This window comes from Lepus europaeus, chromosome 6 (genome assembly GCF_033115175.1).
Source record: "Lepus europaeus isolate LE1 chromosome 6, mLepTim1.pri, whole genome shotgun sequence".
Classification (NCBI taxonomy): domain Eukaryota; kingdom Metazoa; phylum Chordata; class Mammalia; order Lagomorpha; family Leporidae; genus Lepus; species Lepus europaeus.
The window spans coordinates 4,450,218-4,473,879 of NC_084832.1; the positions used below are offsets into that span (position 1 = coordinate 4,450,218).

Consider the following 23,662-nt stretch of genomic DNA (forward strand, 5'->3'; position numbering starts at 1 on the left):
TTTGTCTTTAAGGATTCAAATTACTCTCTGGGGTCATTCCATTACCGCAAAACAACTTTTTTTCCTAAAGACTCCCTGTACATTGTTATTGTAAAATAACAAACATATTTATGTTTTATAGTTTATAACTACCTTTTAAATAACAGAAGGCAAAGAGAATATGCATCTATTCTGCCTATTTTAATTACAGAATTATCCTCATCCCTTCTGTGTGCCTGTGTACTCAAACTATCTTATGATCCCTTGTCTTCATGATGAATTAACTTCCATTAGTACTTACAAAAGGGAGGTTCTGTTAGTAATAAATTCTCCATAATTGCTTCCAGTAATATTTTATTTCTCTGAGTTTTTCTTAATGCAATTCCTGTTGGACAGTTTTCTCATTTTGAATATATGATCCCATTGCCCTTTGTCTCTCACTATTTGTGATAATTAGTCAGCTGTTAATCTTACCCAGCTTCCACTGTACATGATTTTCTTTTTGTATTTTCAAATGTTCTTTCAGCATTTTTACTATGTTGTTTCTAGGTTCAGGTCACATTGTGCCTATTCTACTTAGAGTTCTTGGATCTTAGATTGATGTTTCAATGAAATTGGGGAAGTTTCTATTCATTATTTCTTTGGACACTTTTTCTTCTCCTTTTTTATCTTTTTTGGGTATCCCTTATGAATATTTTGGCACAATTCTCTGAGGCCTTCTTTACTTTTCTTCATGCCTTCCCTCTGTGTTTCAGAATGCATAATATCCATTAGACCATCTTTGAGTTTGCTAATAGCTTCTTTTGCCAGTTGGAGGCTACACGTAACCCTGTCTAGTGAATTTACCATTTTAGTTATTGTACATTTCAACTCCATAATTCCTGCTTTGTTTTAAAAATAATTTCTTTGTAATGTCCTCTATTTGAAGATACAAAAGCTGTTCATTTTTAATAAAAAATTATCCAACATCATAGCTATTCTCTAAGGGTCAACTGTTCTACAAATGTGACTACAAGATACAGTAGGAGCTTGCTCAAGCATACTGCAAGAGAACGGAACATTTCAGTTGGTATAGCATAAATTCTGGTATTTCTCTTGAAAGACTAACATCTTTACCTCTCGAATGCAATAAATACACATACAATTTTATTATAGCTTGAGTTAAAAGGGTACTTATAAAGCTTAAAAGATTTGCTGCTGTGGCTTGGATAATATTAAGGAAAGTTATTGATATGTCAACTTAAAATATTTTTGTATGATCATATCCTAAGTATATTATCTATGTCAATGCTAGGATTTGTGTGTCAGCACCTAGAATAGTATAATCGCTAAATTGAGCCTACAAACTCAATTTAGATGGGACATAATTTAATTGATCTTGCAACTGGCCTGTGAGAACTATTGATGAAGTTAAATATTCAACTACCATGTGAAAACAGGGACTTTCGTAGTTCTTTCATGAGTGATGCACAGGGGATTTAAATTGATAAAAGACATGCCTGTTCAATGACTGCTAACAAATTTTCTCTATTCCATGACTGAATGAAGAATAGTGAAAAGTGGAAATTATATTTATCCATAATGTACATGAGTTTTCTTGTTGAAAGTAAATTCATATGTTTACAAGGAGACAGCCTGTGCTTTTGATCAAAATTGTGGAAATCTATAATGGCTCTAGTTTTCCACGAGAACAATGGTACTAAGCAAAATCCCATCTGGTGTATGAGGAAACCAAGACAAGGAATGGAAATACCCTGCAGTCACAAAATTCCTTAAAATAATGATATTAGAAAATTACTTTCAAGAGCAGTTCAATTATATTCACAAGATGAATGAGTAAAATTGGACTTCAGGAAGACACCTGGTACAAATATAAACCACATTTTTGCAAGGAGAAAACACATTCTATGTAGCTGGACTTCAAACTGTAAACTACATCATACATTTTTTTTTTTTTTTGACAGGCAGAGTGGACAGTGAGACAGAGAGAAAGGTCTTCCTTTGCTGTTGGTTCACCCTCCAATGGCCACCGCGGCCGGCACACTGTGGCCGGCGCACCGCGCTGATCCAAAGCCAGGAGCCAGGTGCTTCTCCTGGTCTCCCATGGGGTGCAGGGCCCAAGCACTTGGGCCATCCTCCACTGCACTCCTGGGCCACAGCAGAGAGCTGGCCTGGAAGAGGGGCAACTGGGACAGAATCCAATGCCCGGACCAGGACTAGAACCCAGTGTGCCGGCACCGCAGGCAGAGGATTAGCCTATTGAGCCACGGTGCCAGCCACATTTTTAAAATTCTCAAAGAGGAGTGAAAATACCATGAAGGTTCCTTACTGTATATTTTATTTAAATTTCAATTCCATATTTGAGATAGACATTAGACTGAAGGCAGTTGGGGTCCCTCTGGTTTGCACAGTGTATTTGTTGACACCTTAAAAGGTAACTAAATCTTAGCTAATATTCACCCTGTCTTCCTTTCACTAGACGTGAGAGGTAGGGTCCCTTAGTTTAAGACTACTGGACTATTTACAGACCTAGACTTTCTCGACCATGTTCCTTCTTCCTTCTGAATCTCAGCAGAGTGCCTTTAGTGACTGTATGTCTAGCAACTGTCCTCAAGGCAATCTCCCTTGTCGTATGCTTTCCCAAGGTCCTGCCTCTATCCATTATGCAATTCCAAATCTACTTCTACATTTCTAGATATTTACTGCAGCAACATCCTATTTTCCAATATCAACATATTTGTTTCCTGTGGAACCTGAAACAAACTACAACAGTCCTGGAGGATTCAAACAACAGACATTCTCTCTCTGAAAGCTCTGAGTCTGGGATCAAATGTCAGCAGGGCCACACTCCCTGTGGAGGGTCTCCTGGTCTCTTCCTTCCCTCTTCTAGGACCTAGTGGCTGCTGCACCTCTTGGCTTCCTTGGTTTGTGATCTACCTGTCTTCATGCATCCTTCTCAGTGGCTGCAAATCTCCAACTCCAGGACACTGGTGCTAGGATTCACAAAGCTGCTAACACAGAGAGCCTTCATCTAACTATATTTGCAAATATCCTCTTTTCCTATAAGGCAGCAAACAGATTCCAGGGATTAGGACCTGCTACCTTTGGATCCAGTATTCAGCCAACAGGAACAAGACACACAGAAAAAAGTAAGATAGTTTGGAGTAGAAAACAACAACAAAATTGAATATAACCAAGTATTAAAATAAATACACTGAGTTCAATAGGTATTCGGAATGGAGAGTCAATAGTCCCAAGAGCTACAATGAATTTGGGTTCGAGACTCAGAGACCTTGAGAGGTGAGAGGGCACTGAATCTAGAAGTTAAGGCATGAGTCCATGCACCGGAGGAGGACGCATTCGATTCGTGAAAGAGAAAGAACATTTGCCTGTTACAGTGTTAAGGTTAGTGTGTAAAAGGCTGAGGAGTCTGACTTTGAACTACTGAGAAATGAAGCCACTGCAAGCCCTTGGGCAGGGACGACCATTGCATTTTTATGGTTAGGAACAGGGACAATGGTCATGGACTGGGAACAGTAAAATTATAAACCAGTTTGTAGTCTATTCATTTAAAAATAAATAACAAACAAAAAGTCATAACAAATGTTGGTATATAGCAAGTACTCAATAAAAATGTAGACTATTATAAAATAATTCCAGGGACTGGTATGGAAGCCATGTGTGTGGGGTTACCACAAATCACTCTGTAAATACTCTTGGTTATTTATAAAAGGCCAAGGAAAGAGGATACGTCTTATGTGTTTAACTTCTAGATTTTTCTCGCACGAGCACCTGTTTACCTGCTTTGAAGAAAATGTAGTTTATTGTGTTAGACTTTTAATTTTCAGTTTGCAGCAATTCTTTGGGAATGACCCTGAAGAACCGGCCCACTTGTAATTCTGTTTAATGTATTTCAACATGAATAAAAACTTTCAAATTGGTTTATTGAGGAAATGAGTCAACTCGTTTACTTGTTCCAGATTTAGAACTGGAGACCTTGCCTCAAACTTTGCCTCCATCCCGGGGAATCTTTAGCACGTTACTCAGCCACTCAGAGCTTGTGTCTTGTAAAATGGGACTACAAATGACTTACATTTTAAGAACTCAATGGCATTAACTTATGGAACACCTGGATATTACACAGGGATTCAGTATCTTCTCTCAAGACAGAGGCACTGCATTCCCTAGCCAGATACAACTGCTCATGCCTTTCAGACTAATAGAATGTATAGCTGGAGACTGAAACACAAGCAACACACACACACACACATTCACACACTTTAAAAGTATTAGATGCCTAACAACTGCTTCATCCTGGGATCCAGGCGGATAACCTTCCAGAGTAGAACTTGATTCTTCCTCCCACCAGATCTACCCAGTCAGGGAGAGCCTCCAGTTCTTCATTTCCCATGCAAGGGCCCATGTAGGGTGCACCATACACTTCCTATCACTCAACTGATTCCGATAGTGTTCAAGCAGGAAAGTTTGTTCTTAGGGAAAGCAAGCTACAGACGCTTAAAGGGTGAATGAATACGCAGCCATTTTTAATCCTCTGAAACCATTAATTAAAACTCAAGTGACAGGAAAACAAACCCTAAACATTTCTGGAAAAGGCATTTTATGAAATCTGAGGGCATGATTATGTAGTTAAAATCTGTTCATTCCTACAACAACTAAAGAAATGCTTTGGGCTTAGTCATTCACCAGTACTTCATATGCAGAAAATATTAATATTAAATAAAATGTATGTGGGACAGTAATACTAATGGGGGAGGGCAATATAAGGCCAAATTCTATTATTTTAATACACATCATTAGAGCAAAATCCATTAATTTCAGTACAAATTCAGAAATTTCATTCAATCATTAAGGAAACTTTAATGTCCTACCACAGAATTTAGATGAAGACAAAATTAAAAAGACTGGATACAGACTATCTTAAGACATTAATCAAACTTTTAATGTATCAATTTATTGCATATGTCAGTACAGAAAAATAGAAAGTATACTTTTAAAAGAAACTGAGTGTAAAAAAACAAATGTAAATGTCTGCTTGCTGTGGTTACCATACAATGTACTATGACATTCAAATCTGAGTTATAAAACTTTATTACTGCTTGAAACCAAATATGGCAAATAACAAAAATAAACTTACATTATGAAACTGGATTACCTTCTTTTATTCTGAATGTTCTTGACTATGTTGAAGACAACTTGAGTTTCAGTATAGGCTGCACTGACAGAAATTGTTATAAATTATGTTACACACACACCCGTTATATATGTATATCTGGCACTTTTTGTAAAAAAGTGTCTCATACATATTCCTATTTTAAACTGCATTTTGAATATACAAAATATAAGTGGAGGTATATTTGTCCCATTTGGCAAAAATTTCTTGACTAGTAATAGGATGACTGTATTTAATTCTCCAAACAAATGAATATATTATTTCTGATTAGCTAAGATGATGTGCATATATGATAATTAGAATAAACAGAAGTGCTTTTCATTTTCTACCTTATCAATTTAAAAAATAGATGTCTGTGCTCTTGTCATTTCCAACTTTACCTGAGTGATACGAAAATACACAAAATTAAGTGGATAATCCACAAAGGTAAGTTATGACTCATTTTTCCTTTCACAGTTCTTTTAAGGAAACAAGCATCGAATGTGACAGGAAAAAGAGAAAGACCCATGGAGCACTGTGGTATTTCACTGGTGACCCGACTTCGTGACGTCCCTCTTAAAAGTCGACCTCATCCACGTCTCATTCCTCCCTAACCTCAAGGAGGGAGGAACCTGACAGGAAACGACTCTGGCACCGTCTGAGCTTGCATGGTGCCTTCTGCGAGGCTGAAATGGCCTTCAGTGTGCAACAGGTATTCCCACCCAAGCCCATTCTTAAAAGCATCAGACCACACCGATTCTCAACAGTAAGGACCTCAGTATCATCAATATTCCAAGGCTGTCACCTGTGTAATCACCATTTTCTACTACAACTCATCACAGTAAAATAAATTCAAGCATCCCTGTAAAAAAAAAAAAAATTGAGTTGCATTTTAATGAAAATATCGACTTTACACTCAAAAATATACTTGCAGAAACAGAGGGTTGTTACAGTACCAGGGACCCAACACTTCATCAGAAATGCTTCTGTTTTGCATGTTTGCTTTTCATCAATCTCACAATTATTGATTACATTTGAGAACTGCCACACTTCCCCGAGTCAATCCTGTTAATATTCTTTGACCTGTCACAAATGGCTTCTTCTCTTGTTCTACAGTGTTACCCCCAGGCCCCCCAAAAATCCCCTTTAAATATTGGATTTTGGATTTTACCCCAAAGGAATTGGTTTGCCATACTTAAGATCATTCTAGGATTGCCGAATACTGGATATTACACAGGGACTCAGGGTCACTCCTGTATTAATGAGCCAGAAATTAACGTACAAGATGGACATACTGCCATTCCCACCAAGAGTGAGGCCCAAAACAAAGCGGTGACTCACGAAGAAGCCTGGCCACAAGAAAATGATGCCACGGGCTTCAGGGCCCCGCAGTGACAGTGCGCTCTCCACCCCCTTCCTATGTAAGTAGATGGTCTCCAACAGAAGCCAGGGAAGACGGGTGGACTACAATCCTAGACACAGCCTCTGCCCTTGGTACAAAAGGAAAAAAAAAAAAGACAGGTTCTGTAAATCTCAGAGAATGAAGGCAGGGGATGGCACACCACAAGTGCTCCACATCTTTTGAACTGGTGGCTTAAAAAAAAGTGCACATACACAACAGACGCGAGTTATCAACCTGTGGTATCAGAGGAAAGCAGCATAAAAGCAGAACACCTATGAAGAAAAACTTTACACTTCACCAGTGGAACATTTAAAACTAAAGCTGGTACATTCCTCCAGGTGTAGGAGACTAAAGGACTACACAAAAACACAAGGCTTTCTGTAAACTTTAAAAAATGACCCCAGGGCAAGGGTTTCCATGTTAAGTACATGGCTAAATATACTACATTTTGTTGTATAAACCTTTTTCTTCATACATTGCTATTTAGGATAGTCATTCTACATTGCAAAGATTGACACGGTGACAAGTAGCCTTTGACTGTGGTGAATTTATAGATACAAAATACACCTTCCATGATATACACTATTGACTCTTTTTAAAAAGCAAGACTTTTTTTACAGTTCATAATTTATAGAAAACTTTTTTTTTTCCTTAGAAACATACTTGCTATAATTTATTCTTTCTAAATACTGGCACAAAGTGAACGGTAATGCTGTTTGGCAGGAGCACTTCCAGCCCCGTTTCTGTGGAAAGTGTTTGAAATTAAAGTCAAGATTAATGATTATTTTTCTGCTCTAGGTGCCTGAAGAAAGCCAATGAACAGCTGAAATATTCAAAACACCATGTTAAAGCTGGCATAGTAATGTACACAGTTCAGTTATGTCTAACTGTTGAGGACAACCTGGAGTAAGTATGGACAAAAAGCATTATTATGCCGCATAGCTAATATTTTTGTTAAAATAAATTCTGTAGGTCTCAAGTATCTTTTAAACATTTTTCTTCTCTTCCATATGTCTAAACACTACATCTCACCTACAATTTAACAGTTAAATATGGCAATGGGTTCTGGATCAAAATGTTCTAGAATTCCTTTCATATTCCTACATGTAAAATATTTTAATGTAAGTAAATAAATGACCTTCTAAAATTCTCTTTTGATGCAGGAATTCTATCTTACAACCACTGGAACATCAAACCAAGAACATAGTGTTTTTATTTAACTTTTATTTTTTAAAAGTCCAATAATTGATATCTCACTTTTGGTGGGTTTGAGATATCTTAGGTATTGGAACTTAAGAATCAAATACGAAAATTTTTGTAAAATACTATGTACAGTAAAGTGAGACCTCCTAACTTAATTCTTTATCAAGTTCTAATCTTCACTATGACTGCTATTAGTGTTTCAGCTGTAGACTTACAAAATGGACAGAAGCTAAAATTCTCTTTGCCACCAAAATTACAAATGTTAAAAAGTTCAAATATGCACACCAAAGCTGCAGTAAAATTCTAGATTTCTATTTCCACATGCCGTGATCCAGGCTGTACCTAACAAAAACACGGTACATTTCTATTGGAAAACAGGGTCCCATTTATTTGTAACAAAAAGCTGGACCTCAGCATTTACCAGAGCAAAATTCAATGGCAACCTGCACACAGGCCTCAATTTCACTTCTTGCCAAAAACAAAATAGAATTTACATAAAAATAGATATAACCCAGGTAACCATATACATTCGTATATGATCAGTGCTATTTACATTAAAAATGTTGCATTGCATAAGTCAAGGAATAAAATACCATCATGCATCTCATTTTAACTTTTAAGGTGAAAAATGCAGTTACAGAATAAGTTTGCTTACCGTGATTGTCCAATATTTACTACAGGATTAACATCCAAAGGTTTCTTGTTTACATATATCTTTCCACAGATAGCCAGTAACCCAAGTATAACACAGATTATATCATTTTAGCAACAAGAAACTTTTGAATCATCTCTATTATAGTGACATAATAAAGATATGGATACATAATGACATTGAAAGTTTTGATGGAGATGTATGAAATAATCCCAAGAATTATAGTTCCAAAAACGTAAAAAAACCATTTGGATCATAACAAAGGAGCACTGAGGTCCTTTCATAGTTTAAAGTCACCCTTCAGACAGGTACAGACGTAACGCACTTCTGGAAGGGAACATTCTTCATCATTCTGCACACATTAAAACACAATGCATTAATCAAAGAGACACATTATATAATTGTGACATTAGATGACGTTTTTGCCATTTCTTCAGGAGAATGGCTCTTCATGACTTCTCGGATGAACTGTTCGAGCGCTGTGAAATAGCCTTGGCACTGCCATGTGTCGTTATGCGTTCCCTCTGGAAAAATGGCCAGTCTCTTAGTCCGCGATGGCGAGAGTTCATACAGTTGCTTCATCATTACTGGTGGGATCAGCTGGTCAGAGAGTCCAGAGATGAAAAGGGAAGGCATTCTGCACTGAGAGATTTTTCTGTAGGACAAAAATTTGTTCTTATAGCACCATAAAGGAAGGTAGCGCATGGGGAAGAAGGAAAATAAAGTGCTGGCCATGTGCGGTATGCTCAAAAATGTGTTCTCCACCATGATGGCTGAAATCCTATGTGAGTTTTCAGAAGCCAGATGAATAGCCACCGCTCCACCCAAGGAACGGCCAAAAAGAAGAATTTTTGTCTTATCGAGGTCAGGTCTCGTCATCACATAGTCCAGCACAGCTTCAGAATCTAAGTAGAGTCCTTCCTCACTTGCTTCTCCTTCACTTTTTCCATAGCCTCGATAATCAACAAGCAAAAGATTAACTTTGAGGTTAACCAACATGAGCAACGCATTTGGTAACCTGTGGCCTATGTTGCCTGCATTCCCATGAAAATAAATTATCGTTGGGGAGTAGGGTGAGCTGTCTCCAGTGTACCTTATCAAAATAAGATTTAGACGAACTCCATCTTTGGTTCTGATGAAAATGTTTTCATGTGGAATTCCAGTGGGCATGGGAACATAAAGGCGTGAAGAGGAAGGCTGTTCTGGAAAATACAGCAAGACGTCCTGGAACTTATAGAGAATACCTGCTATTGATATGAATATCAACAACAGTAAGATAATGCCTCCATACAGATGAAAAGTCACTATCAAAGGTAAAAGAGAAATACGGCAGAGAGCCCAAGACCACGAAGCCAAGGCTATCAGCCATCTTTCCACAAAGTTCCACAGCATCCAGGACTTTTCCATTGTAGCTCTGTGAAAGTACCCTAGAGGGAGAAAGAGAGGAAGAGAAGATCAGTAATCTATTATTTTAAAAGATCCATGATATAAAAAACCTAGTGTCTTTGGGTCCTACATAAATCTATGCACAAAACAGGTACCGGAATCCCCTTGTACCTTCTGCTCTTAACCGTCTCCAGTCCATAGTAACCATCCATTGCCACACTTGGGACATGTAAATATTCATAAAATGCATCCACTTAAAGAAACAGTCCTTAATGACTGCCAGATACCTTCAATCATCTGTTCTCACGGATCTGAGAGAAAAACAAAGTCATGCCATGTTCCCCATTCTTTGGATGACGAAACAGAGGCTCATATAAGACATGAATAAAAACATCTCAACCTGAGAGCATTCACAGAGGAACTTAATGTATTTAAATTAACCATTAGACTCTACTATCATAGTTTTAAGTTTAAAATTTGTCTTGCACGTGATTAAAAATGTTTACATTATATGCAACACTGTGCAGTCCTTACTGAAGTCTCACACCAGAGGGTCAACACTGACCACGCTGATGCAGGGCAACGTACACACGGGGGAAGTGGCAAACAAATGCAGTCACCTCTGAGAACCAGAAATGAATGAAGCAAAATTACTTACAGGAGAAAAAAAAATTAAAGATTACTAAAAAATAGAATGGAATTAAAAAATAAAGATAACAAAGAAAAGAAACTACCAGAAGATAATTTTGTTACCAAATCTAAAATTTTACCTGCACTGTGGCATAACTGGCAAAGCTGCTGCCTGCGAAGCCAGCAGCTCATGTGGGCAGCAGTACATGCCCGGCTACTCCACTTCTGATCCAGCTTCCTGCGGCTGGCCTGGGAAAGGCAGCAGAGGATGGCTGAAATGCTTGGGCCCCTGCCTCCTACATGGGAGACCAAGATGAAGCTCCTGGCTCTGGTCTGGCTCAGCCCTGGCCACTGTGGCCATCTGGGTAGTGAACCAGCAGATAGAAAACCTGTTTCTCCCCCTCTTGCTCTAATTCTTTCAAATAAATTCTTAAAAACCTTTATGTGTTGTATTAACACAGCAAAACATCTAATATATTATTAATCTGGTTATATTTACTTACCAAATTTTAAAAAATGCAAAATTCCCTTTTATTCACTAACAAAATTACTATTAACAAGACATTCTTCATTTTAATAATTATTGATTCTTAAACATTTTGCTGTGTGCCATTAGCTGATAATATGTGCCCTTTTTCTATGTACTAAACTAGAAGTGCACACACACTGAAAATATAAAATCAGACTAAAGACAAGGAGGTGGAAGACTTAGTACATTTGGTTTTTCACTATTACTTCACTGAATGAAGACGTTCACATTTCAGCTCTTATTGGAAAGAATCTTTCTAAGCATAACCCAGCAGCATCTTTTCTGGCTTCCCAGAAATCAACACTGCCACCCAGTTGTAGCAAGTTTTACTACACTGAGCCCTAGCTGCAATCTAGAAAAAAACAATCTGGAAGGCAAAAAAAAAAAAAATCCTTAAACAGCTGAACGCTGCAGGTATTAAACCTGGCTAAAAATCCAGTTAGAAGAAATTACTACAAAACATTACTACAAAACATCTATTATACAGAATTGTTTTTTAATCTATTATCATTGTTATTTGTCAGCAGCTTAATTAGACGGGGCCAATTTATACTTCTTCATGTTTTGACAAATCTCTATCACAACTGGTTAGTTAAAATTCTCATCTAATACTTACTTAGTCTTGTTTTTTAAGTACAAGTGATATCTTAAAGATTTTCATTTGTGCCCATAAGTTGTATTGGCAGATCTGAAACCATACTGGCATTAATTTTATATATCAAAAGAATTTTAACATTTGTGTAATGGTTAGGATTAACAAGGATTGAAATCCTAAATATGCATTAAAGAGCTACAATATTTGGTAAATAAGATTTTCTTTGGCCAAAAAAAGTCAATATTTACTGTTTTTTCCATAGTCAAGTCCTGTTATGACAGAGGTATTAGAAGTGTGCAATTCACACATGATTTGGTGACTTTAGTAGGAAAAAGCATACTTAAGTTCCATCATCCTTAAAGGCTTTCCTGTATCACATACTTGCTGATAACTCTATCACCTGCTTCAGAGGGAAAGTCCTTGTCAGAATAAGAATTTTTAAAATGTCTCCATGTAAGTCTGGGAAGCAATATCAAGTAGAATGAACAATAAACACATTCGAAACTAAGACATGTTAATATGTTAATTTCATTTGCTTTTGTGACTAGCATTTCTGGGTGTGCTGCTACTTTCTTAACCCTGTTCTGCTAAAATTAATCCAAAAATCAGATTTCAGCAAATACATATTCAAAAATCTGTAAGTCTGATGAGGACAAAGCAAAGCATACCAGTAACTAGATCACTGGGATAAACTGATTCAGTTTTCAAATCAAAGTCCTCATTACAAAAAGTATTACAATACCCAAACTACAAAGCTCCCAACAGATGGATAAAGCAGATTCTGAAATGCAAAGCTTATATTCACATTTGTTTGGATTAAATCAACTTAAAGATTTCAACTATAGAACTTTGAAAAGGTATTTTTTAAAAGTAGCATCTAGCTTTTTGATTTCACCAGTAAAACATCTATTTTTAAGGTTTCTTTTTATTTGTTTTAAATACAGAGACAGACAGAGGTCTTTAACCTGCTGGTTTACTCTCCAAATGCCCATAGTAGAAGGAGCTGGCGCAGGATGAAGTCAGGGCAAAGGAACTCCATCTAGGTTTCCCATGTCAACGGCTGGAGCTCAAGTACTTAGGCCATCAGCTGCTGCCTCCCGGGGTGAGCATTAGCAGGACGCTGGAATGGGTGGTGGGGGGTGGGGACCTATCCCTAGCACTTGATGCAGGCATCCTAAGAAGTGGCTTAACATGCTGCACCACAATAGCCAGACCCAATACTGAACTTAAATCTGTAATGTCAAAAACCGATTTTGTGAGGCAGCCCTGGCTAAGGATAGTAGGTAAAATAAACTGAAGACTAAAACATCTTTTAAATGAATAATCCAATAAGGTGTCCAATTATTATTCCAAGAAAATAGACACGTATCCTCAGAAACTGAGCATATTTCTTTAAGACTGGTTGTCAGAAAAACTGGCATATCTGTTTGGATCTGTAATTGGTCAGGAATCATACAATAAACTTTCAGTTTTTCACAAACATTCCTGCAGTCACTTTGACTAAATGACTGAGAAACAATTTTACAAACAGATTGCTAGCACTACAGCAGTCGGAATGGAAGTCAATTCACTTTGAATCACGTCAAATGAGAGTTTGTTAAGCACAGGTTAACGAGAGCAGTTCTTGGCTGTGTGGCCTGAGTCTTCTCTTTTTAACACGTTCTAGCATCCTGGCAGTTTACGAGACTTCCACTCAGACTGCCAGGCTTCTTTTACTTATCCAACCTGCCAGTCATCTCTACTCCCTGATCAGTGTATTTCCAACTCAAATGACCTGAGAAAAGTGGACTTAATACCAGGAAGGCTTTTTCATTCACTCAACATGCTTCAGCTCTCAGCAAAGCAGAATGAGTGGGTGTCTTCTGCCTAGAGTGAAACACTTCACCCGTCCGAGAAGTTCTGGGTCATAGAGAAGGAACTTAAAGACAGCCGCAATGACCCCAGTGGCACCTGCAGGGAGTCTTCTATTTACTTCCTCAGTTACGTCTTGAATAAGAAGGTTAACAAGAGCTTCCTTCTTTCCCATATAAAAATGACCTCCATTTAACCTTGCAGCACTGTTTCCCTGGAGACCTGGATTGGGTGAGCTTTCAGCTGTATTTCTGAGACCCAGCAGTGGTGGTGGAAAGGGCCGACTGGGGAAGCAGCTTGCTCTTCGCTGGGCAATGAGCGCCACCCCACATACTGCCGCAAGGGGTTCTGTCTCCTGTGGGGCATGAAGCAGCCACGCCAGGGTGCTGCCCACTCCCACCCACCTGAGTTGTTACCTGTGGACAACGTGCTGCCTTTTCTATTCCTTGTCTTTCAACAATGCTCAGAGAGGCTAGGGCCTAGTATGGTCTGTTGAGTTCAGTGAGTGTAAGTGTCCAGGGGACACCAAGAGTAGTCATGAGGAACAAGCAAGGCAATTAATTAGTTATCCCTTAAAGGACTTCCTATGCAAAACATTTATGAACTGCGTCACTGGAGGAGACATTATTTGTCAAGTTCCTTTGCATGCACACTGAAATGCATTTGCTGGTAACATCTCAGCATCATAAAACTCATGAGGAATGATGAGCTTAATGTACTAAAATCAAAGTTTGTACCAGTGAGGCTGCTTAGTGGGAAAGATCAGTAAATCTCTTCAACACCATTATTATATTTTTCGCCCTAGGTCTACATCTTGAACGAATAACTGACTTTCATTTTTCAATGTTGCCTTTGTATATGATCAGACTTGACGCACATGTCAAATATCTCTAAAATCCACTAATCAGTGGCTGTAATCACCTCCAACAACTCATCAACCCCTTAACACCGAGGCTGTGAGGAGCAAGCTCTCAGAATGAGGCCTCATAAAAAGCAAAACTCAGCACTACTGCACCCAAGGACTTCTCAGCCCACACCGTGACAACACCTCCCCAAAGTGGCCGTCACTGCAGACGCCTCCTCCAGCGTCCAGGATACTCAAATCCCTGCTGCTTTCTATGCCAGTCCCCTACATGCAGGCATCTGTGAGGGTCCTGTCCACCATCTCGTAGGTTACTACGTTCATTCCATCTGTGATTTCATTCCTTCTCCTGGCCCCAACTACCACAGCTGGGTATGAATTATTCCCAATCTGCAGGCGCACTGTTCTTCTACAATCTCAATTTACTCGTCACTTCACTGACATCCCAAACTTACCCAAACGTTAGCTTCCTTCCCATCCAAGCTTTTCCAAGGTTTTTGTTAGTTATGAGCAAGAAAGTATGTTGTATAAACAAACACATTCTTACAAAAACAAGCTTGATTGTGAGGCTCAATATGTAGACTGAAATGCAGTTATTTTACAGTACACAATATAGCCACTAATTAATTATGCAACAGTTATCAAAAAATAGGTGCATTATAACATGTACCGGTTTTGTATCTGAATGAAAAAGATCAGCTTTAGAAATAATTTTTGTGCTTTCAAAATGCAGTGATTTGATATAAAAGTGACGCCTCTAAGTTCTCACGGAATGATACACTGAAAGCATAAGTCATCTCTATTCCAATATAAAGAAGATATAGACAAGAACTCTGGTCCTATGATACAAATAGCAGATATGATGCTGATCATTTGAGAATGGGCTGGTCCTCATTAACTCAGCCACTTCTAGGGCTCCTTATACTTCTTGTCTTTAAATTCATGTCCTTATGGGTGTAAAATAACCAATTTAAGAACGAGAACACAAACAATTTAGAGCTGTAAGCTGTCAGACTATGGTGTTGGCCGGCTGTGTGAGCTAACAGTGAGTGAATGAGTAAGTCAGCGAGGGATGGCCAGTCATCTGAAGTCTATCTAAATAAGAGCTCCCCTCACACATGGTGGTGGGGGATCACAAATGGTGCTGTTTTTAAGAAAATTAGATAATTATTTCATAGACTAATGTTTAAAAAGAAAAACAGAGTGCAAGACTGGAATTATGCCAACCTCTCCTGACAGGGGTCTTCTCAGTACCACTGCATATTCCCAGGGGGGCTGTCAAACCCAGTGTGGACCTCTGAGGCACTCCCAAGGCCGGGCCTCCCCGCTTCCTCCCAGAGAGATGCTCATCAGATGCAGTGCAGGACTAAAGACAAAGACACAAGGAACAGGTGCAGATACCTGCTATGTGAAGCAGTGCTCAGGCACTGCAGGCTATAAAAAAAAAAAAAAAAAAAGCTACAGTTCTTGCTCTACAGGACTCATGGTATCATCAGTAACCCCTAGGCAACTCCCAGCTACTCAGCAGACAGACGTGAACATGTACGACCATATACTAAAGTTCATTTACTTATGGAGAAGACAAGGAAAACCAAAGATCACAATTGTTTTTCAATATGAAGGGGTCTTCAAAAAGTTCACAGAAATGTACATTACCTTTTGATTTCATTTTCCACCAACTTTCTGAGGCACGCTTACGTCGCAAAGGGGAATCAAAAGCTGAACTATGGATCCTTCACCACAGAATTCCTGTAAACTCCGGATTTCCCCAGGCTTGATTACTTGTGAGAACTGGCATCCTCTATACACTTCTGAAAACAAGACAACACCTCTCGGGAGGTAAAGAATCTCTCTCACTCTCTATCACACACCCATGTGCACCACTTGTTTTAGACATTGAGCACAGTTCTTCCCAGGAAATGGACGCATTCAAGCTAGTCTAAATAATCCTCGGTTGGGGTAGCCTGGAGGAAATTCACAGTCATGAAGCTGGATCCATGATTAAACTTGAGGTCTTTCTAACGCCAATCGCTCCCCAAAGGTGGACGCAGACTCCTAGAAGTCCCCACGGCCCTTTTGGGGAGTCCATGACAGCAGTGTCATGATACTGACACATTGCTTACCTCTCACTGCTTGATGTTCCCCATGACGGCGCGCAAGCAATAATGGGTAAAGCTACAGGTCTCTGAAGGGGAGTCACTGCAGTGGCAGTCAAACGTCACAGTCACTGTTTATCATTCTTTATGCTCATGAGATGACAGCAGCCAAGGGGGAAAAGCAGATCCAGTTTACTTAAGCACATCAGGGAAGCAGCAGTAAAAAGTATTCATTGTATCTCAACTGCACATATAAGCCTGTGGCCACATGGGAAATACAGAAACCACACAGGCTGTACACTGAACAAAACACATCTGAACTGTGAGCTAAATCAGCTGTTTTCAGGTGACATTTGTTTTTTGAAGATTTTTTTATTTTATTTGAAAGGCAGAGTTACACACAGAGACAGAGATACAGAGATCTTTCATCTGCTGGTTCACGCCCCAAAATGTCATGAAGACTGGGGCTGGACCAGGCTGAAGCCAGGAGCTTCATCCGGGTCTCCCACGTGGGTGTAGGGGCCTGAGGAGTTGGGCCATCTTCTACAGCTTTCCCAGGTGCATTAGCAGGGAGCTGGATCAGAAGCAGAGCAGCTGGGACTCAAACCTTGCCCACAATGGATGTCTGCAAGGCAGATGGTGTTGCAGGCTGCAGCTGAACCTGCTAAGCCACAAGTCCAGCCCAATGGTAGCATTTTAATTTAAAAAGACAACTGATCTAGTATGATTATTCAGATTCAGGTGTTGGGGAAACACTTTCTTGAAAATGAATGATGTTGCCAATAGCTCCCCAACACTTTTGAGATTTTTTTTCTAATGGCACTGTAGGGGTTGGGAGGCATGATGCTAACAAACCTGAGTTTCTATTACTTTATATTCTATTTCACCATGCGGAAAACCTGTATAACACATCAAACCAGTATTTACTAACTCTGTAAACCAAATGACCAGAGTGATGTCAAAACAGTCACTGGGACCTGGGCAGGTTGTTCGTTGTAAGACAAACCAGTGAATTTTAACAGAGACAAGAACTTTGATTAAGGTTTCAGGTGCCCTAATGTTGCAGTACCAAAGAATATTCTCATTTCTGAGATTAAAATACCCCTTCATTTACAAGTGTAGGTTTGTGTGAGCCTGATTTTCATGTATTTCACCTAAAAGATCCTGAATGTAGAAACATATGATAATGTGTCTTCTATTAAGCAGACATTACAGTTACTTACAAAACATACAGCAACACCATACCCCTATTTTTTTGCAATTACAGTTGTTTCACATAGAGTACTATTTACATATATAGGTAATGGATTCATACTGCTATTTTTAAATGAATTAATTTATGAACTCCTAGTATTAACTGCTAACACAACAAATATCTACATAATCTAAATACACAGGATCTTTGTTTTTCTTCTTTTTTTTAATGTAAAGAGGACTTCGGACCAGAGTTCAGAACCGCTGTTCTGTACTAAGTGTATGTAACTTCACTGCCTTTGCCCCCAGAGACTTGCATCTTCCAAATGCAGAGTGACGCTGGGTAGGTGTATTGTGCAGTGGTTAAGGCACCACTGGGATGTCCACATCCTATGTGGGAGGGCCTGGGTTCCAGTCCCAGTTCTACTTTCAATTTCAGCTTCCGGCTCTGGGTGCATCCTGGGAGGCAGCAAGTCATCGCTCAAATACTTGGGTCCCTGCACTCCACACGGGAGACCAGGATGGAGCTCCTGATTCCTGGCTTCAGCCTGGCCCAGTCTCAGCTGTTGCAAACATCTGGAGAGTGAACCAACAGATGGAAAATCTTTCAAATTATTTTTTTAAAGGAACACTGTTAATATATTTCTTTCAATCATCTTCAATGTTCTTTACTCAGTAGCACTTTATCTGTAAATTAAAAATGATTACTTAATGGAACTGTCCCATAAAATTCTAATTATTTTTCATTGCAAAACTCTATACTATGTTTTTTAATTCTGCCAATAGCAAAAGCGCGATGTAAGCTACAGAAGACATTTTACCTACATGTAGATTAAATATTAACTCCCCAAAAACAACCTGGCTAAAAACTAACTATAAATATGATACACGAGACGCAAGTCTTAAGTGTCCTGGTATTTTTACAGATTTTAAGTTCATCTTAAGTTGGTGAGTTTAGGAGCAGCTTGTGTAAGAACAGTAACTGCTCACACATCATGAAAACACACCTGCAGGACAACAGGCAGGTTCCTCCGAGGACTGCAAAGCGCGGAAGGCAAGCCCACGAGTGACGGGCATCCGCAGCACCGCCCGGAGCTAAGACATCGCACACTTCAAGTGAGAGACTCAGACGCAGCACTCCTTCGCCTCTCCCTCTCTCTGCTAAGCACTGGGCGGGGAAGCCGGCACCCAGGCTGCACAGCTGAAACCGAAACACAGACAGCTGCTCTCGGTGTGCTGGAGACACCACAGAATGAATTCTCTATTTCCCTAATGGCTGCCCACATGCCATCAATAATGAAAAAGTGTGTATTAACAGTCCCGTGGGACGGATGAGCAGTGACTGCCTACAGAACGCTGGACAGTAATTGAATAGTTCGGAGAGCATTTAAACCGGGATTTACATCTGCAGGAGCGCTTCCCTCAAAAATTACACCAGGGAGCAACTTAGCGTTTTTGTGCTTTCTTTGTTCCTGAAGCAGGAGAGACTTGGCAAACACACTCAACTTTTGGAGGACTGAGATGGCAGATTATTGTCACTGCAGAAGCCAATCACAATTTGTGCTGAGATTATAAATGTCCGTAAGCTAAAAACACAGCGGGGGATACAACCCCACAAGCCTAAAACTGAAGAGTGATGTTGGACGTTGGATACCGAAATTCAGTTTTTCAACTTTCTGAACGGGTAATGCTCTAGAATTTACCTATAAACTAGGTGGGTGAACTTCGGATTTAATTTCTTACATAAAACCAATGCACAAGTAGATTCTCATGCCAGCTTGGGTCTTGACCTGGGACACTTCACCTGGGAGGGATTTCAGCAGCGCGCACTGTTGTGTGTTAAGCTTCCTGCAATAGCGACGGAAGATGCAATAATGCATCTGTGAGGGGGGACAATCTTACTTGGGAGAACTGGAGCCATTTTGAGGTCCACTCAAAGAGGGGTACTGTACTTTTACTTTTCACAGTCTCAGATCTTCCTGGGGCAACTAAACAAAGATTTTAGGTTCTCTGAGCAATGACGCAACCGGTTCGTAATGAATAAAGCAGAGAAATAGAGGATTCCTCTGAGATAAGCAGTAGCAGAGGAAAGAGGATAGGAAAGACCTTAGGGCTTACCGTCTTCTGCACCTCCGGGTGAGCCACTTCGTCGGCCCACACCCACTTAGTAACCTGTTTCTCAGGTGGCACAGTGGCGTCCACTGCCTAAGAGCCCAGCCCCCAGGGCTACCTGAAGCACACCTGCTCCCAGGCTGCTGGCTTTCACCATTCCATGCCGGCTATTAGAGGGAGCCCAGGAAGAAGCCTACAGTGTTTGGGGCGTGGTCTGTTAATAGCTAGGTAGCTTTGACCAACTCAGCCTCTCTGAATACATATTTTCTCGCATGAAAGACGAGTTTGAAACACTTAATTGAAATCTGCCGGGATCAAATGTAAAAACGCAAGCTACCCCATGAGACAGAAATCAGGTACTGTATTACCTGCTACAGCAGGGTAAGCAAGCAAAGGCAAGCACACCCAGAAATCCTGCTAGGTTTGCAGTAAACAGTGCGCAGGACTCCCTGGGCCCAGAGCCTGTGTACACTCTGGAAGTGAATAGGGCAATGCCTCAACATCCCCAAAGCTGACCTGCCCGCGGGCTTTCCCCGGACCCCCGCTCCTCGCTGGTGTCCATTAACCACCCTGTATGCTGTAGTCTCTGCACAGGTGCATGGTGGCACCTGCCGCAGGCTTTCCCCGGACCCCCGCTCCTCGCTGGTGTCCATCAACCACCCCGTGCACAGGTGCATGGTGGCACCTGCCGCAGGCTTTCCCTGGACCCCGCTCCTCGCTGGGGTCCATCAACCACCCCCTATACTGTAGTCCCTGCACAGGTGCATCGTGGCACCTGCCGCAGGCTTTCCCCGGACCCCCGCTCGCTGGTGTCCATCAACCACCCCGTGCACAGGTGCACGGTGGCACGCACTGTGGCGGAGGAACTGCCCCGCTCGCCCGGGCTGAGGCTTGTCCACTCCGGAGCGGCGCCTGCACCACGGTGGGCTTCTCCTAACCACCGCGGAGCGCGACAGTTATGACATCACACTGGTGGAAGAGGACCGCGCTGAACTTCCCCGTGGAAGCTCTCATCCAAGCAGACCCGCAGAGGGGCACCGAGGCTTCGAACCCAGCATCCGAACCAAAGTCCACGCACTCCCGTCTCCCCGCCCGGGTCCTCCACGCGACGCCCAGTGCACAGAGGCAGGTGCAAAACGACCCGTTTATTTTCCGCGACGATACCGGGCCAGGGACACGGAAGACGCATTTTGCACCAAACGAACCATAGGAAAAAAAAAAAAAAGAAAAAAAAAGAAAGAAAGAAAAAGAAAACCAACCCGCACCACTCAACCGGACGGCTTTGCCGAACACCCCAGAACTTCCTGGCACGCGGGTCCGGAGCTGTCACCCCCACGCAGAGCCCGCGGTTCTGCACCCCACCGCGCTCGCACCGGGTCCCCCGCGTGACTTCTCCACCCCTGCGTGGCAGGGCGGGTCCGGGCAGCGGCCGCGGGTCCAACGCCGAGCGCTCCGGGTCCGGCCACGAAACGACGCCCCGCGTGCCGCGCTGCGGGGACCGGGAGCCCCGGCCAGCCCCGGCCAGCCCCCGGCCAGCCCCCGCGCCCCGCCGGGCGCCGCGCCGCCCCGGGGCCGCACTCACTCAGGCTCGCGCGCAGGCCGCGCCGTGGGCCGCGCGCACCGAGGCGGGCGCCGCGCAGCAGCCAGCCCCCGCGCCGCCGCCGGCGCTCCTCATCGTCCTCCCGCCGCCGCAGGGCCGTCGCCGCGGGCCAGCCCCGAGCCGCCGCCGCTGCGCTTCCGGCCCGCGCCCCGGCGTCGCCGGCGCCCACGTAGCCGGCCCTCCGTCCTCGGCGCCGACCGGAGCCGGCCCGCCCTCCCGAGCGTGCGCAGAAGCCGGGCCGGGAGCCCCGCGACGGTGGCCCGGACGGCGGGAGGGCGGGCGGAGGGCGCTCGAGCGGCCGCTGTGCCCGCCTCGCCGTCTGCGCGGGGCTGTGCGCGGCCTCGCCGGGCGCTGACCTGGGTCAGGGAGACCGGAGCCGGAGGGGTGACCGGAGCCGGAGGGAGCCCCGGGACTGGCAGGGGTGACCGGAGCCGGAGGGAGCCCCGGGACTGTCAGGGTGACCGGAGCCGCAGGGAGCCCCGGGACTGTCAGGGTGACCAGAGCCGGAGGGGTGACCGGAGCCGCAGGGAGCCCCGGGACTGTCAGGGTGACCGGAGCCGGAGGGGTGACCGGAGCCGCAGGGGTGACCGGAGCCGGAGGGAGCCCCGGGACTGTCAGGGTGACCAGAGCCGGAGGGGTGACCGGAGCCGGAGGGAGCCCCGGGACTGTCAGGGTGACCGGAGCCGCAGGGAGCCCCGGGACTGTCAGGGTGACCAGAGCCGGAGGGGTGACCGGAGCCGGAGGGAGCCCCGGGACTGTCAGGGTGACCAGAGCCGGAGGGGTGACCGGAGCCGGAGGGAGCCCCGGGACTGTCAGGGTGACCGGAGCCGCAGGGAGCCCCGGGACTGTCCGGGTGACCAGAGCGGGAGGGGTGACCGGAGCCGGAGGGAGCCCCGGGACTGGCAGGGTGACCGGAGCCGCAGGGAGCCCCAGGGCCTTGGCGCGGCCTCGCGGGTGCGCCCAGGGGTCCCTGAGCGTCTGCGTCAGGCCCGCCGGGCGCTCGCGGGTGTCCACCAGGAGTGTATAGTTGGGCCTGGGGTGGACCAGGGACCCCGGCCCGTCTCAGAGCGCTGCCTTCCCGCCCTCTCCTTTGCTAGCCGGGCACCGCCCGGCGACACCTGTTACCCAGGGGCAGCCTCCCTGTCCCCTGCTGTCGGCACAGCTCTTGAGAAACAGGACATCAGGTGCTTTCCCCCCTCCGCTTCGTTTTTAAGCGTATTTGTCCTGCTACAGTTGAGAGAGCGCCCGGTGAGAGCCGGGATCCTGACTCCGTGTCCGGTTGTTGGGTGTCCAATAAACCCACCTCCAGCTGCGGCTGGGGGTGCTTGGCGCCTTTGCTTTGCACCACGCAGCCAGAATTGCTCGATACACTGGAGCCTGGCCTCAATCTGCGTTTTGCCCGGTTTCGTAATTGGGGCTCCTCTCCTACCGCGGATACACAGCTTAGTAGATGTTGAACGAGGTGCAGACAGGGCCCCGTCTCTCAAGGTGGACCAGTGAGGGCGCCTACAACTGCTGGTGCTTCTCCGGAGCGCGCTGATCTAAGCTGAACAGCAATTATGGGAATAATTTGCAAATCAGTACCACGTGACTATTATACGTGATTTCAGAGAAAAATTACGTTGAATGATTCTCAGTTCCCCAGAAGGTAACTGATAAAGTCACTGAGTGTTGGGCGACAGGGGCCTTAGACTCTCACTGTATGACAGGCATCAGTGCGGGGGTTTCTGGGTTAGACACCTGTAATAAAATGAACAGCTCCAAACTGCTTTGTCAGAATCTACTGCAGAGAATTTCACTTTCATTCTGAAGCAAGAATATTTTATACTAAAAGGCGATACTCGCACAAACTATTTCCTCCGTGCTTTATATGCGATTTCTCAAGCTTCCAGACAAGACCACGGCAGAGTTTCCGTGGATATCAATAGCCACGGGGCCTGGGATTGGGCTTGTTTTCACCTCGCCATCCCGAGTGTCTACCACAACTACTCTCACCGCACGAGACGCGCACCACAGGCTTACCCTACAACTGAGTCGTTGAACAGCCATGCAGTCTTGATTCCTGTGTTGTGTGTCACGGTGGACTGTGTGTTGTTTCCCTAATAAGAGGACAGACCGCAGCTGCCAACATGAAAAGCACACAGCCCTACCTAATTTGCAAAAGCCCACTCTGCTGTCTAAATGAAGCTACACTTTTTGCAAGCACCCAGCTCAAAGGCCCAAGGACAGCACGCACTCGGGAAGGCTGACGCTCGCTCAGGCCTCACACCGGCCCCAGCTTTCAAACGCCCCATGTCATCCACCGACGTGCGGCTCCACAGCTTGCACGATGGATGCACCTGCTCGCTGAGGCTAACCCGGGCTGTTTGCACCTCCAGCCACAGCCGAACGCCACCGCGCC

The 23,662-nt window shown here is 43.6% G+C and overlaps 1 protein-coding gene across 1 annotated transcript; it reads right to left on the reverse strand.

Annotated features, from left to right (window-relative positions):
- Positions 1 to 4,927: 4,927 nt before the first annotated feature.
- On the reverse strand, positions 4,928 to 21,300 carry ABHD13 (abhydrolase domain containing 13). The gene is made up of 2 exons (XM_062193948.1): positions 21,244 to 21,300; positions 4,928 to 9,833 (listed from the first exon to the last, which is right to left on the reverse strand). Exon 2 carries the CDS (start codon positions 9,811 to 9,813, stop codon positions 8,800 to 8,802), a length of 1,014 nt encoding a protein of 337 aa, XP_062049932.1. The 5' UTR covers positions 9,814 to 9,833; positions 21,244 to 21,300; the 3' UTR covers positions 4,928 to 8,799.
- Between the last annotated feature and the right edge of the window lie 2,362 nt (positions 21,301 to 23,662).

Excerpts from the sequence above, each read along its gene's own strand:
- ABHD13 (XM_062193948.1), bottom strand. The coding sequence starts at position 9,813 with ATGGAAAAGTCCTGGATGCTGTGGAACTTTGTGGAAAGATGGCTGATA.